The sequence below is a fragment of the Phaenicophaeus curvirostris genome, chromosome 6 (assembly GCF_032191515.1).
Source record: "Phaenicophaeus curvirostris isolate KB17595 chromosome 6, BPBGC_Pcur_1.0, whole genome shotgun sequence".
Lineage (NCBI taxonomy): Eukaryota > Metazoa > Chordata > Aves > Cuculiformes > Cuculidae > Phaenicophaeus > Phaenicophaeus curvirostris.
In genome coordinates this window covers 30,393,021-30,409,026 of record NC_091397.1, presented here as the reverse complement: position 1 = coordinate 30,409,026, position 16,006 = coordinate 30,393,021, and the positions used below count along the sequence as shown (strand labels likewise).

At 39.1% G+C, this 16,006-nt stretch overlaps 1 protein-coding gene across 2 annotated transcripts in view; it reads right to left on the bottom strand.

Annotated features, from left to right (window-relative positions):
- Positions 1-4,234: 4,234 nt before the first annotated feature.
- TNS3 (tensin 3) overlaps positions 4,235-16,006 on the bottom strand; it is a 242,280-nt gene continuing 230,508 nt past the window's right edge. For both annotated transcript variants that reach the window (XM_069859719.1, XM_069859720.1), the window contains exons 27-32: positions 14,964-15,041; positions 13,833-13,910; positions 10,103-10,271; positions 9,034-9,102; positions 8,881-8,907; positions 4,235-7,939 (exon numbers count right to left, since the gene is read on the bottom strand). In XM_069859719.1, the coding sequence (XP_069715820.1) occupies positions 7,795-7,939; positions 8,881-8,907; positions 9,034-9,102; positions 10,103-10,271; positions 13,833-13,910; positions 14,964-15,041 (566 nt within the window). In that variant the 3' untranslated portion in view covers positions 4,235-7,794. The remainder of the gene's footprint in view (positions 7,940-8,880; positions 8,908-9,033; positions 9,103-10,102; positions 10,272-13,832; positions 13,911-14,963; positions 15,042-16,006) is intronic.

The window sequence follows — 16,006 nt, the reverse complement described above, 5'->3', positions numbered from 1 at the left end:
CAGGACAAGAGGGAATGGCCTCAAGATCCCCCAGGGGAGGTTTAGGCTGGACATTAGGAAAACATTTTCCACAGAAAGGGTCATTGGGCACTGGAACTGGCTGCCCAGGGAGGTGGTTGATTCACCTTCCCTGGAGGTGTTTAAGGCACGGGTGGATGAGGTGCTAAGGGGCATGGTTTAGTGTTTGATAGGAATGGTTGGACTCGATGATCCGGTGGGTCTCTTCCAACCTGGTTATTCTATGATTCTATGGTTCTATGATTCTATACAAACTACATTTGTTGCACTTCTCTTCAGGAATAGAAATGGGTGGTTCCAAGAAATAACCCAGAACAAATAAACTCAAATAGTAAATCTGGATGTTCTCCAATTAACTAGACAATGTGAGATCAAATGTATATTGGACAGGAACAAACATATCTGCACATCTTATTGCATGTATTTACCATATACTGTTGGTTTGTCACCACACAATCAATACCACTTTTGGGGAGTTTTTAACAGATCTGCCTTCGGAGGAAACAGACTGACACACGCCAAGACAGATTTTCTCATAAAAATCCCACAGACTTCTAAGTGCTATTTCAAATGCCTGGCACTTGCTATGGAAAGAGACTAAACCAGTCAACAGTTGTTTGAGCACTCCCACAAGAACAATGATTTCATTGAGCAGTTAATTTCAGGGCTGGTTGTCCTTCTTTGTCTCTTGGAGCAAAATATGCTTATATTTTAGAATATGGCTGTGAGTATGCTATAGCACTCAGCTACATGAAAGCATTTTAACTATTTTCATATGCAGGGAGAAGTTGGTGTGCTGGGAATCTTCCCGCTGAGGTTAGAGGGCCTCTCATCACTTGTATGTCCTCAGTATAAACAGCTATCATCTATTTCAGTGGGACTTTCACATTAGCTTGCAAACAAAAAGACTGTAAACTAGTACTTCAATATACAATTCAACATAGTTCTGTTTATTTTTACAGCTATTCTACTGCAGCAAACATAAGTACGCAAATTTCCTGAACCAATTCCACCTCACAATTTCCCCATTCATAGTGCATTTAATCTAAGTTTGTTTTCCTCTATTTTCTTTCACACCCGTCACCTCCTTTGCAAATAAATCATGACTTGTATATAATAGGGTGGCAACAGGAGAAAGCCCAAAAGTCAGATTTAATTAGTCACTGTTATGTAAAAAGCTATTTCTACTTTTTCAAAAACTCTTGGAACAACTCTTTACCAAAGATGTGAATAGATTTTTACAATGATGCAAATGTACTTTAATGACTTGAAAGGTTTAGTTTTTAAAAAGATTATGCAGGAATTTGAGGTGAATCTATTTATTAAGCCTGCTTAGATTACTGGGAGGTCACAAGCAGTTGGTTGCAACTTGGAGCAGTTTTCATAAAAAACTGCCAAGACTGCATACCTAAGAAATCTTTAGAGGGCAAAGCACCAGCTGTTTGTGCATCACAGAATCATAGAATGGTTTGGGTTGGAAGGGACCTTAAAGATCATCCAGTTCCAACCTCCCTGCCACGGACAGGGACACCTTCCACTAGACTAGGTTGCTCGAAGACCCATCCAACCTGGCCTTGAACACTTCCAGGTGGGAGGGGGCATCCACAACTTCTCTGGATAACCCATTCAGTGTCTCACCACCCTTATCATAAAGAATTTCTTCCTCATATCTAATCCATATCGCCTGTCTTTCAGTCTTTCATTCCATCATTTCACACCCCGATGAAGAGCCTCTTCTCATCTTTGCTGTTGGCTCCCTTTAACTACTAGAAGGCTGCTGAAAGTTCTCCTTGGAGCCTTCTCCAGGCTCAACAAGCCCAACTGTCTCAGCCTGTCCTCATATGGGAGGTGCTCCAGCTCCTTATTTTTGTGGAGTCAGTATGGCTTCATCAACAGGAAGTCATCCTTTATCCATGTGATTAAACTTATGTGATGGTGATGATGTGATGATGACTAGCTTGGTAAATGGGGGGAAATCACTGGATATCATCTTCCTGGACTTCAGTATGGCCATTGACACTGTCTCCCCTAATAGCTTAATTGATAAGTTGTTGACACAGTATCTAGATGAGCAGACAATGAAGTGAACCAAAAACTAGCTGTGTAGTTAGACCCTGAGTGTGCTGATCTGCAGTGCAAGGTCTGGTTGGAGGCCAGTAACTACTGGCATACTCCACAGGTCCATACTAGTGGGGTCAACCCTTCTGACAGACCACAGGAACATGCTGCCATCTAGCACGACCTCAACAGGCTGCAGAAATGGGCACACAGGAACCTCATGAAGAGGGTTCAACAAGGAGAAGTGTAAAGCCCTGTACCTTGTGAAGAACAACCCCATGAACCAGTATACACTGGGAACCACCCAGCTGGGAAGAAGCTTGGCAGAAAAGGACCTGGGGATCCCGGCAGACACAAGGCTGAACATGTCCTAGCAACGTGCCCTTGCAGCAAAGCAGTCTACCAGTATCCTGGGCTACATTAGACCAAGTATTGCCAGCAGGCTGAAGGAGGTGATCATTTTCCTGTACCCAGCATTGCCGAGGCCATACCTGGAGTACTTTGTCCAGTTCTGGGTTCCCCAGCACAAGAGAGACAGGGACACACTGGAGAGAGTCCAGTGAAGGGCCATGAAGATGACGAAGGGACTGGAGCATCTCTCCTATGAGGATGGGCTGAGAAAGCTGAGACTGTTCCATCTGGAGAAGAGAAAGCTCAGTGGGACTTCATTAAAGTCTATAAATACCTGAAGGGAAGGTGCGAAGAGGACAGAGCCAGGCTCTTCTCAGTGGTATCCAGTTACAGGAGCAGAGGCAATGGGCACAAACTGAAACACAGTAGCTTCCCTCTGAACATCTGGCAACACTTTTTTTTACTGTGAGGATGACTGAACCCTTGCACAGGTTGCCCACAGAGACTGGGGAGTCTCCATCCCTGGAGATATTCAAAAGCCATCTGGACACGGTCCTGGGCAACTGGCTCCAGATGGCCCTGTCTGAACCTCCAGAGGTCTGTTTCAACTTCAACTACTCTTGTGATTCTGCAAATATTAAAATATTAAACTTGTTACAAAAAAACCTGTGCTTTGTGCAAGACACTAAATGTCTTCAAAGGAAGGGAATAGCCCTGATTTGATATCCCTTGCAGTGACATTTAATGCAAATCTCTTCTCAGTTATTCATGAAGATCCTTGAGCTCCCTAATAACTCCCCTTTGCCCTCTTAGTAGTCTGCTGGACTTGCCAAATCTCTTGCTAGCTTCCTGTTTCTCACTTGTGCTTTTAAGAACTTCATTAGCTATTTGCCCTCAGAATTTCCTATGCACACACTGCCTGATGTGGTTACCACCACTGCAATCCTTGCACAAGGTGTCAACAGCAGAAACAGAGAAGGGGTTTACTCTGCCTATCTGATGGACCAAGTTTTCTCGTTCCAGGAGTTTTCTAGTAGAAATATTTAAAAAATCACAAGGTAGCAGCTTGTGCCTCTTTTAAAATGCCTGGCTGTTCACTTCAGAGTTCCTCCAAATAAACGATTTAAATGACAAAGAGTGAAAAAGAATAGGCCTCTGCACTCTTTCAGGCTCAGTGCTGACTTGTTTAGTCTTGCTAAAGGAAGACTGGGGGATACAAGTGGAGTCAGATCTCTTGCTATAAATACCTCAGGGAGAAAACAGTGATTGACAATGCGGGCATAAGAAAAGCTGCATATAAACTAGCTGTGAACACATTTGGGGTGAATAGTGAAAGCAGAGTTTCACCTACTGGAGCAAAGAGACCCCAGAGTAGCCTTCAAAAAGGAGCAATAGCAGCACACGTGCACAATGGCATCTGAGTTCAAGAGCAAGAATCCAGGAGACTGGACTTTGACACAGAAGATCCATTTTACTGTTGCATCCTTGTCCTCCGTTCCACTTTATAATTCATTCCAACATAACACACTTTTCATGAATAACTATCATGTGTTTTGCCCATGCATAAACCTCATGATGGCCTGTAGTGATGAATGACAATCAAGCACACTGAATGACAAATTCCTGCCTGCCTGTGCCTCAAAGAAAAGGCATGAGCATGACATACAAGAGTCTATCAGCCTCTGAAATGATCTCAATAAAGTATTAAAGCAATTCAGACTTCAATGTGTGCCTGACAGACAGATTATGTACTCAGAGAGCTGTTCCAGCTAGGGGCTAAATTTCTTAACCCCCTAATGCTCCTCTCTAAGTTTGGAAGTTTTTCCAATGTTGTCACTGGTGAGACACAGTTAAATGGATACAAACATCTCAGAAGGTGACATCATATATTCTTCCTTTTTACACTGAAACATACAATGCAGGCAAAAGGTACTTTTAGACCATTGTAACTGCAAATGAACTAGGAAAATCAAATTCTTTGACTAGACTTGAGCCACTAACACAGAGTACCATGAAGTCAAGCCCTTGAAAGGAATCTTTTAAGAAACAAAACTAAACCTGCTTGAGCACACAATCTTTACTTACTCCACCAGTAAGTTTTTGGTCATTAGCTCCTTCTGAATGCCAGAAGGTAACCTGCTTTCATAACAGACTGCCTTGTAACATTGTGTTGTGAAATTTCGCATTCATAATTTTATTATAATCTGTATAGAGGTGATATGTGAAGAACAGAGAAAATCACTATACAAAGAATTTATAGAACATTCATTTACATACTGAGGACTTTTTGATACTTCTTAACAGTTTCAAGAAAAAGGCAAAAATTTTCACTAGTAGATAAATCCAAGAAGGAAACATGAAGTTTTTAATGATACTGTTGGATACACGGAAACCATTTAATTAAAAACATGGCTTTTAGCATTTTGTAGTTTAACACTGTAGGATTATAGTAGTACATTTACTAAACAGGTTAACAGGAGTCTGCCTAAACACGTGTCAACTTGCTGTCATTAGTTATAAAACTGCATATACACATCTACCAAAAACTTTAAAAGAAAGTGCTGTATTAACTATTTAGTCTTGTATTTGCCATGAATATAAGTTTTGTGAATATCTTTCTACATACACTACACAATGGTACCTACAAACTATTTTGTTTTCTGCCTTTTTTAATTCCTTATAAAGCAAAAGCACGTGGCAATATACCACCCAAGGAATTCATAATAGAAAAATTCCCCTAGAAACAGGGCAACTTCTTTTTTCCCCACTTACCAAGTAGAGCTTAACTCCAGCATTCAATTCCTTATGCTCCTGAATTCAGCAGGCCTTGAGAAAGCACAAGGAATAAAATATAAGGCCCTGAATTGAAATGATAATACACGGGGGAAAAACAAAGACACTTTATTTTCAGCCCATAGGTCATTACTTGGTGTCTAACAAGACACTAAAATTGAAGTATCATCTACAGAAATGAAAAAATACAGTAACAAAAACCTCCCTCACTTCAATGCTCCAAACACATCAGACTTAAATCTAACTGAGATTTAAATCTAATTGAGACTTAAATCTAATTGAGATGTCTGCTGATGAAATTCACTGGGTTCCAAATGGTTGACTAGATTAGGTAACTGGGCTCTTGATGCATCAAAATAATACTAAAAGGAAACCTGTCCTCCTATGTTTCAAAACTATCAAAGTTCCTAAAAGGAAGAACTGCATTCTTTTTTTGGGTGGTGCATAAGCACCTTTTAACTAGTATACCTCTGTGTCCGAAGAGCAGAGTCATTTGGTATAAATCAGAGGCACTTGCCTTTGTTGCTTCAATGGTAGCTACTACCCTTTGGACTGCTTCAGCCTTCTACACACATCCAATACCCACTGCTACTAACATACCTGGTCCAAACACATTAAACTTCAGATCTTTTTTCTCTTTCCCCTTCTTCCCTACCTCCTTTTAAAAAAAATATTGAGAATTATTTATACAAAATTCATAGTTACACAAATAATTTGGTAACACTTTTGGCTATGGTCACTGAATAAGGTTTCCATGGTCCTAATACTTTAGGAAATAGGAATAGAGCTGTTAACAAAACCCATATCATGATTTACCTATGACAAACATAGTTCAAAATGGTGGAACCTTCTTATCGTATAGCCCAACCAGAGCCTTCCATTCCAGTTAGCAATTATTTACAAAAAGCAGCTAAAAGGATTAAATCTTCCAAGTGTTATTAGTTAATCCAGGGTCTCAAGCATCGGCCTGACAAAGTCAGCATGTCATTTTACTCCTCAGGTTATTAATATAGTGTTGACAGCCACACATCAAAGAAACAGAGGCAACAAAACTTCTCAGCACTCTCACACTGCAGCTATTTCATTACCATCAGTTCTGATATGGAAGTCTAGTACTGCTCTTTTTAGAGTGAATGGGAATTATGTAGTAGACCTCAGGGTCTTACCCTCCTCGTGAAAGCTTCCAATGTAACTTACTGAATCAATTTTCTGTCAAGCAAACTAGCACTTTAAAATACCAATGTGTTTAGAAAGATAAAGATATGTAGAAGTGTGATGGTTATAGAAATCATGACAAATACTCCCAAGAATTGGGGCAGAATAAAAATAAATTGCATTCCCTTTTGGATTTCCTGACTCAAGGAATTACTAAAAAACCATCATAAACCAAAAACAATTCCTACAGATAAAAATAATTCCCAAATTCCCCAAACTCCAAGAAGAAGAGGGGAAAAAAGCCACAAATATAATTACGTATTAGGTAGGGGAATAAATGTTACTACCAAAACAACATTGCAGAGTCAGGAAATGGGAAGTATCTCGTTGCTGTTAAGAAAAAAGTCAAATACGAGACTCTTGTCTATAGCAAGGCACAAGCTATACACACTTTTACTTATGCAAAATAGCACTAAAAAGACAAGGGTCAACAATGACCTACTTTAAGAATATCCATATAACATAATCAAGATCTGAGATCTTCTATAAATAATCTGGCACAGGTAAAAATACATAAATTATAAAATTATCATCTTTTCCCTCATTTTTATCCTGTAGTTATTAGAACACAGCATCTTCTCTGCTTAGTTCTCTGTATATAAAAAAAGAAAAAACACAAACCACCCCTTCCCAATTACAGAATAGATTTCCAGACCTTGGTTTGGTTCTGCCACCTCTCCCCTATTTAAAATTTTTCAAACTAAAACAGCCCAGCCTTCTTTACACTGTTTACAGAGCAATCTCCCTGAATATTCCACATTGCTGCTCCTTTCTTATCAGAAATCAACTTGCACAAACCTTCTCTTCACATACATCTTCCCCTTTCTCCATTCAGCTTCCACCACTGATTGCACAAAGATGAAGGGAAGAGCAAATTGTCTTCCTCTGATCATCATTCTCTTATGAGCATGTTTGCAAGGCCTATAGCTACCATTGATGCAACTATGGCAAGTGTCTATATGGAAGTTTTACAAAACATTTTCTGCACACAAAAAAAGCAGCACAGCCTATTGAGACTGCTCCAATAAATGGTGAGAAACAGCACGTGAAAATGTACCAGGAACCCTTCAGGAGACAAGTTTTTCATTTATGCTTCATTCAGGTATAGGCTACCTGGGTTTGGGTGGTGCCTAGCTTCTTCTGTTTCATCTTTTGATATAAAAAAGGTAATTAATGCTTTGTTAAGTCAGAAGCATCTTCAGAGAAAAGGCTGAAATCTTGCAAGGACAATGCACATAGACTGTCTCCTGCTTTCTTTCTAGGGAGTGACAAGGTTCAGACACTGCTGCTAAACAGGATTTTTCCTTCTTAACAGTGCTTTCCTTCAGTGAAGAGCTCTGAGTTGAGGATGAAAAGGCATCAGATCTTCTTCTGGGAACCGATCATGACCTTTGATACAAAGTTCACAATGGCACTGGCAGGTTGCTCTGGATCATGCTCTGCAAATAGGTGGCATACATTGTCTGTGGCACTGCCTTGCTTCCTGGCAATGAAACCAAATACTCTGCAAGGGCAACAATCACAGCGTATCAGAGAACAGACAGGCACTGACTTGTTTCATATAGCAAAAAAAAACTGCAGAAACCAAAAGCACAAATCAGACTTCACCTGTTCTGATGGATGAGGTCCTGTGAGACTGCTAAACACAGTGGTCCAGATGCACCAGCTAACTAAGGACCAACTAAGCGGCTCAGGATAGCCAGAATCATGGAAGGAGACTGTCTCCTTCTTTCTATTCCATCTGTTATTGCACCTTGTGCTGATTAAATATACCCTCAGCATCACCAGTAATTTGATTCAATACTGCCGTTTTCTTACCTTGCAGTGTGTGTGACATTGTGTGTCAGGAATTGCTAAAGACAGGTTTTGAGGGCCACAGATCTCAGTGGAGAGAATACTGGGAAATGGACTTTGGCCATCTATTTCTGTTCTTTTCCAGAAACCAGTGGCTGAGCTCCCTATCCAGTTTCTTTCTTTTACCAAAACGGGGACAACGATGTTTGCCTTCAACAGAAAATATTTAGCATATACATATGCCACACACTAGTATTACCAGGAGTGTATTCATCCATGTGCCATGTGGGACCAGGTTTTTTTAAAGCTATCATTCTAAGTGATACAAGTAGGGTGTTGCTGGACAAGTGGGACACAAAGCTGAGTACAAAATGGCTCTGTTTTCATTTCTGAAATTTAGACCTGCAAACTAAATAAACCACACTAGTTCTGGCTCCAGATGTCCCACTATCCCATAATTAGGCTGAGGTGCAGCTGAAGTAACCAAAGTCCAATTACATTGGGCAGAGAGACTTTTGTCCACGAACAGCCGCTTTCCCTTCTACATCTCTGCCAAAGAATCTAGAACACTAGGAATCTGACCACTGTATCAATGTAATGACATTCCTAAATCATTCATTTAGAAGAGACACAAGACAGTTTTCCACTTACTTTGCAGAAAGGCCATCTTTCATCCACCTTGTGGTTCATTAAGAAAGCAATGAAAGAAAAAGGAATAAAGAAATAAAAATGAAACCTATGTTAGTCTTTTTGGTAGATCAACAATACAAACAACATATTAGAAATACTGGTTGTCTTCCTTACTTTCTGTCCTGTGGATCCAAAGCACAGAAAGTAACAGTGTTGACTGGATAATGTCGCCGAAAGAAGAGTCTGGATAGGAAGAAATAAAACAAGATTTAGGAACAGTCAAGATGATTAAAATTTTAAATGACAAACAGATCTGAAAAATAAATTATATTTAACCTAAATTTAATAATGACGATACATTCTTCTTCTATTTCCAAGTGACTTTGAAAGCCACCTGAACTGCTCCAACCAAATAAATTCATATTTAGAGCACTAACATCAAATTTTTGAACCAAAAGAAAACTGACCCTCAAGCTAACAAAAAGAACTAGAAGTATGAAATGTGTTTTTCCTAAAAATTCACCATTATATACTACGTCACTGAGAAATGCAACTTACTGGAACTTGTGAATAACCCGATTATATTAGTCTTCAAAATATAAGCACTCCTAGGCATTATAATTTAAGGTTTTGTCCTTGATCTGCTATAAATGCTTGCAGACCCCATAGAATTAGGAAGTGTGGCACTTCCTTTTTTTTTAACCTATAATGAATTCCTGTTGTTCCTCCTTTGCTATTGTGAGTTTTCAAAACTAAAGATTTTGTGGTAGCCTTAACAGCATTCAGTACAAAGTAAATATAAATTACTTAAAATACTATTTATAAGTGTACATTTATGAAATACTATTTCAAACACTGGAGATAAACAGTGTCTGCTGAGGCCAGCTCTGTTCAGCGACACTGGTAAAAAGTACCACAAAGACAAATTATTTCACTGAATAGGTTCAACATCAAATGTTGACAAAGCCATTACTTTCCCTTTTTACAAGAAATAACAATAATGAAAAAAATGCCATGCCAAAGTGACATTTCAGCGGTAAAAGCTGTGGAAGTTACATCCATAGGTTAAAACATTCATTCTCCAGTATTGCAGACAGCTGACAATGCCATTGCAGTTCTTTAGACAACCCTATTATCCTCTGAAACAGAGACTGCAGAATGTAACTAGAAAAATCAAACCAAGAGTAGCCAACACTTGTGGGGACAAGGCCGTATATTCTCTTCCCATCCCTCTTCTTCTTACTTTCTTTGATTATCTGTCAGTGTGATTCCTTGTGCTGACACCTTGAAATGGACAACAGTTGAGATGGGAGAAGGATCTTGCATCAGTGTCAGGCTCAAGGCTTTCTGTACTGCCTGGTAACCTGTGAGGGACTCCATTTCCACTGAATTCAGATACCAAACATTACATGCTGCAAGGAAAGAAGGGAAAGACTTTGAGAGTTAATCACCCAACAGCAAACAGGGAAGACCAGCAGTAAACTATGAAGTCTTCCACACATGCCTCATCTTGCCCCACTTCTGCGTCATAGTTTAAGACTACAATTTTGGAGGCCATAGCCCTTTAGCTGTCCCTTTGTTTTTAATACCTTTCTATTTAAGCCAGTGACTATATTTATCTATCACCCATTGATCCTGAAATTTAAATAAATACAAGACAGCAGCAGAGAGACAGGCCACTCATAGCTACCACTACAGCAAAGGCATTCCAGAGGGGTAAGAACAGGGATATTTTGCTTTTATGTTTGATTACAGCAGCCAATAAAAAAAATACACATTTTTTGCAGCATGTGTTCACACATTTTACACTTTCAACTGGAACCACATTCGAAGGAAACCACTCCCTTGTTTGGCAAGACAAGAATGTTTTCACCCCATAAAGAACTGAGGATTGCTGCAAAGCCCACTTCTCATTAATTCCATAGTGTTCTGTATGTTTAGGGATTTTAGGGCAAACAAAACAATTTGCACCATGAGAAAAATTACTGACTTATGTATTTTTAGGTCTATACCTTATTTCAGTATGGACTTAGTTTTAAAAGCCCTATTCCTCTCCTAGGGATATTATTAACTTCTGAAGTATCTCCATAAAATAGAATGTCATTGGTTTCTAAGGCTACCACACACTTAATTCTATTACCTGGTCTTATATCAAACTTGCAGCGAGTTTGATAGCAGTGCTACAGGACGGTACAATACTACATGGTAACAGTGCCATGTAACATTATATGTTATTAATTAATATTATGTAGTATTAACAGAATTATTCAGAGCTTAAAACATTTGGAACTGTGGTATAAAGTCAGATTTACATGCAGACTAACAACATTTTTGAAACCCAAAAGCCCTTTTGCTCTTATTCTACAGTACTAGCAGGAATGTTTAAACACATCTGTAGCTAAACATTGGTACCAACAGGCTTTGTGTTTTGGAAAAAACATTTATGTAGGCATCCAGGATAGAATTTACAACTCTGGCAGCTGCCACATGCAAATTACCATGCTAATATTTCATGTGTTTAGTAGTTTAGCTTGGCTTTCCTGTCTTACTGTGAAAGCAAAGCTTATATCTAATAGCTTCTCTTTGTATGGCTACTCAGTAATCTAACTGAAGCTTTCTCCTATGATTATACACATAAAACACACAGCTTGACATTGTCACTTTCAAAACAACCAAGCAACTGCACATTTAAAGCTTGCATAAGCTCAAGTTTGACTCCAGCATGATGATCAGCACAGTAAATTCAAGCTCTGGAGCCTGTCAGTGAAAGAAGGGATCCAGAGATTTGATTTATTTGATTTCTAATTGTAAAACTTCCCAAACCTATTTGCACATTGGTGTGATAGCTTCAATAATCTCTGTTTGCATCAATTACTAAATAATTCATACGGAGAGGGATTAAAGACAATAGATGGCAAATTCAATGAGGCCTTCCTCACTGAATAGTCTTGCCTGTCCAAAATTGTAAATAACATTCCCAACAATAAGCTTTTCTCTTCTCACATCATTGCTGTGTATGTTTGGTACAGATCTAAAGCTCTTCATAATCCTGTGAGCCTTTCCCACCACAGGAAGCTTGCCTTGTTTCACTGTCACACTCCTAACCACTTCCAAGACCCAGATGAAGAGCTTCCCTTCCACTTCTGCTACACATTGCGCTGGTGTCAACAGACTGTGCTCAGATATAGTTTCTAAGTGAAATAGCCAACCATTTTGTTGAGATTGCCCTCAACATGATAGTTCAAACTTGAATGTCTCTATGACTGGAGAGGGATCTCTGAAATAAAGAAAATCATAGGGAAATGACATTTAATGGCAAAAAACTCTCTGAGAATCTCTCCTAGCTAACTTACCTATTCAGGCTCCAACTCCTTGTTAAAAAAAACCCAACCAACCAAAAAAAAAAACCCCAAACCAAACCAAACCAACAAAAAAACCCAACAACAAATGAAAAATAAACAAACATACTAAGTTGCCCAAACTGAATTAAGAATTATTTCTTTGAAAAGCATTGCCTGAGTAAGGAGAAACCAATATTTCCCTCACTATTTCTCAAAAAATAACACACGTCCTTTTTGCTGTGTTTTCAAGAGAGAAAGTTCTACAAACAAGTTCTCCTTGATTTCTTCCATGTTGCTCACAACAAACACCATTAGCACTGGCAAGCAGAAAGGTCAACACGTGCTTAGGCCTGGTACACAAAGGTTTAACATTACCTCAGTCACACATTCCTTTTTGATTACAACACTCAAAGCAGTACTTCAATTTTTTAAGTCAAAGCAGACAGCTGCACAAGCAAGGAGCAGCAATATCATCAAAGCTGCTCAGCTTGGCAACTGCTCCCTTCCAAAGTGCCCTAAAATAAGCGAGACAGCATTCTTATAAAGGCATCCTTGGCCACAATGCTTCTGCTTTTGGCTCCAGTGGTAGGCTAAACTCAAAGGAGAGTGGAAAATGTCGTGTATTCTCCTGCTCTAATGGGACTAATCAGATAAATCCTGGGGAGAATTCATAGCAGCCTGAACACCAGGGACCATAGGAGGGCGTGGACAGGATCCCCATGGGCATGTCCACTGTATAGGGGAATAACACAATGGCTACATTTCTACTAAGGACAGCTTTAAATTACAAAGGGGTACTCAGAGCACTATGTCCTTTAATGGTGGGTTAAGGATGCTACCGTGCTTTTTCAGACAGACTATTTCACTAGCTGTGTCTGGGTCAGTTGCACGCAAACAAAGCATATGAGAAGCAGAGCACATCTCAAAACAGCTGTTGCAAATATCTCTATCTGAGAGTGATACAGATGGTACCAATGTATAGCACAACATCATTTGAAGTAATCTTGTCAGAGTTCTTCTCTCACTTCAATAAGCTCATGGTAAGAGAACTTAACTTGATGGAATGGGTGCTGTAGTATGCATGAGAATCCATGAAACAGCATCCAGTGGAAAAGACACTGGATATTTTCTAAAATCATGCAGCATCAAGTGAAGCAATGTTTTTTAATATGTTTTTTTTGAAGATCCATAGGACAGTAAGCGATTTCCCAGGGTATTATTGACCCCTATGCTGAAAATTTAACCCCACTGAACACTTCCCTTTTGCAAACCTCAGACACAGTCAATGAACCTCTGCAACCAGACTGAGAATATATTTTCTAAATTTATCAGTCATGAAAGCAATGCCACCACTTAAAAACTGCTGTGCTGGAACCAACCTATGTGTACCTCAAATTCTCATGGAAGACACAATGGGAAAGCAAACACAGAGCTGTAGAATTTAGGAGTCAGTTGCAGGAAACAAGAAGAACTTAGTACATATCCTCATAGTGCCCTTTATAATTCTATACAGCACTCTAAATTTAACTGGTCCTTACAAACATTCTTCAGTCCAACTAAGATTTGGCTTCTCCTTGCCTGGAAGATACAAAGTTTGGTGACAGACAAATGTAATAAGGAAGTTTAACAGACCTGCACCCTGTTTGAGAAGCTCCATTGCTGAGTTTGCAGCAGTCTGTGGGGAAGTTTCTCCTATCTCCTCCAAGGGATCTGCAAATAGAAAACACTGTCCATGTCGTGTTTGGATTTGAATCATCAAATCAATGCCCAAGGTCAAGTATGAGTTTAGCTTTTGCAACTGTGATCTCATCTACAGAAACATGAAAAAAAAATTGTATCTGCAACTATATTCATTTATGTGGTTTTCATGCTGCATCAGTTTTTTTGCCTCCAGTGCTGCAGGAGGGATGATCAACCATTACTTCCTGACAGTAAAAGACATAACTACACAGCACGTGCTGCAGGGACACACATTATGTCACATTAAAGCAATATTAATAGTTATATTAATAATAGCAATATTAATAGCTATCTACAACAGCATGCTTTTGTGCTAAAATGGTTTCATTAATGTATCTGCATAATTCAAATTTGAACACTAACATACGGCCTTTAACAGAAGCTTAGAACTCTGTAGAAAACTACAAAAATGTTTAATTTTCAGCAATATATCTGGTGTTATCTTCATGTGGGAGAGCAACAGACAACTGAATTATGGGGCAAGCATAAATACATTTTGCTGTTGTCTTAAGAGTGGTTTATGAAATCACAATAACCAAAATTAGAATTGCAGCCCCATGCTGCAACACAGGCTTTCTGATCATTTACTTAAACCATAACTGGATGTGTGAGCTGTTACTTCCTTCCTGTCAATGTCACACTCAGGGCATCTTCTGTCCTTTACCTACTTGCCTTCCCTAAAGCCCTTTTGCCATGCGGACCTGGATGAGTAATAATATCTAACCACACATGGGCATAATTTCACGTCTGAGAAGTACATTGTCTTCCTACATGCTAGATCACTGTGCAGATTTCCATGACACACATGTTTATGACTAGAATATCACAGTACTAGTATGATCACAACTACAGCTTGGATAAAAGCCATCAGCAGTACTGAAGAACAACTTCTGAAAAACAGCTTTGTTCCCCATGCATTCTTGTTTAGGCCTCGACCTGTGACATGTTCAACTGCCTTCAGATACTGGCACTTTGAAGCAGACCTTGGCTGGGTATATCTCTTCTGTACTTTAACAAGCATACCTCTGTCTGGGATGAGGAGCTTACAGGGCAGTGCCAGTGGAGTGATGGAATGCTGATATACGAGAGCTGTCAAACTCCCTGTGGTCAAAAGAGTAACAAGACACATACAGTTAACTTGGTGGACAACAAGAATGCTTAATAATTATGTTGATTCTCAAGTATTTTATAGACCAAGAAAGCCTCCTCCCTAACCCCTTTAAAAAAATTCTCTTGGCACCTAAGCCAAGACCTTTTTCAATCAACTTGACTGTGTTCATGTTTCCCAGCACTGTCCCAGTTGGATGTATTTAAACTCATTAATCACAATCATATGCTTCTTTTCCCTGCTAATACACACTTCTTAAATGATAACATAAATGGCTTTGTTTCAAATGGAGAAAGCATAAAAATTACAAACCAAAAAATATATGGAAGTAAATTTATTTCAATGCTCATAACTTCTGCTATATTAAATTCGGTAAAATCTTACTAAGATGGTAGTAGTACAAGGGGTCAGTGCTATGGGAGGATGCAGAGAAAGAACAAGTTCTGCCTCTTCGCCACCTCTCTCCACAGTCTACTGCGTTGTCTACATGCACCTCAAATTTGTGCTTATAAAAGTATCAAAGATGGTCTACATAAAACCTCCTCCACTCAATGCAGCAGTGACGTATGCAGCATCCTCTATTAAATTATTCTTTTATATTCAAAGTCACTTTTGTCATTTGGACTTGGCTTAGAATACTTAAACATTAGTCATCTTTGACATTAGCATGTGAGACTGTAAGGAGTGAGAGGAAGGCATAATATTCATTAGTATGTTTGTACAAATCATCCTTCAATTCTGTTTACTAACAAACACTGAACATAATAAAGCACTTGAGAAAAATCACAGTTCAATCAAAACCAACCTCATTTTTACAGCCCATCAGAAGTTTCTTTGAAATGGAAAGATGTCCAGTTTGGCAAGGGTGTTACAGAAATACAAAGAGCAACTGATAATAATATTCCTGTGTGTGATAGTGCCAGCCCACCTAGTTTGTAAAGCAGTTTTGAAGTGACAC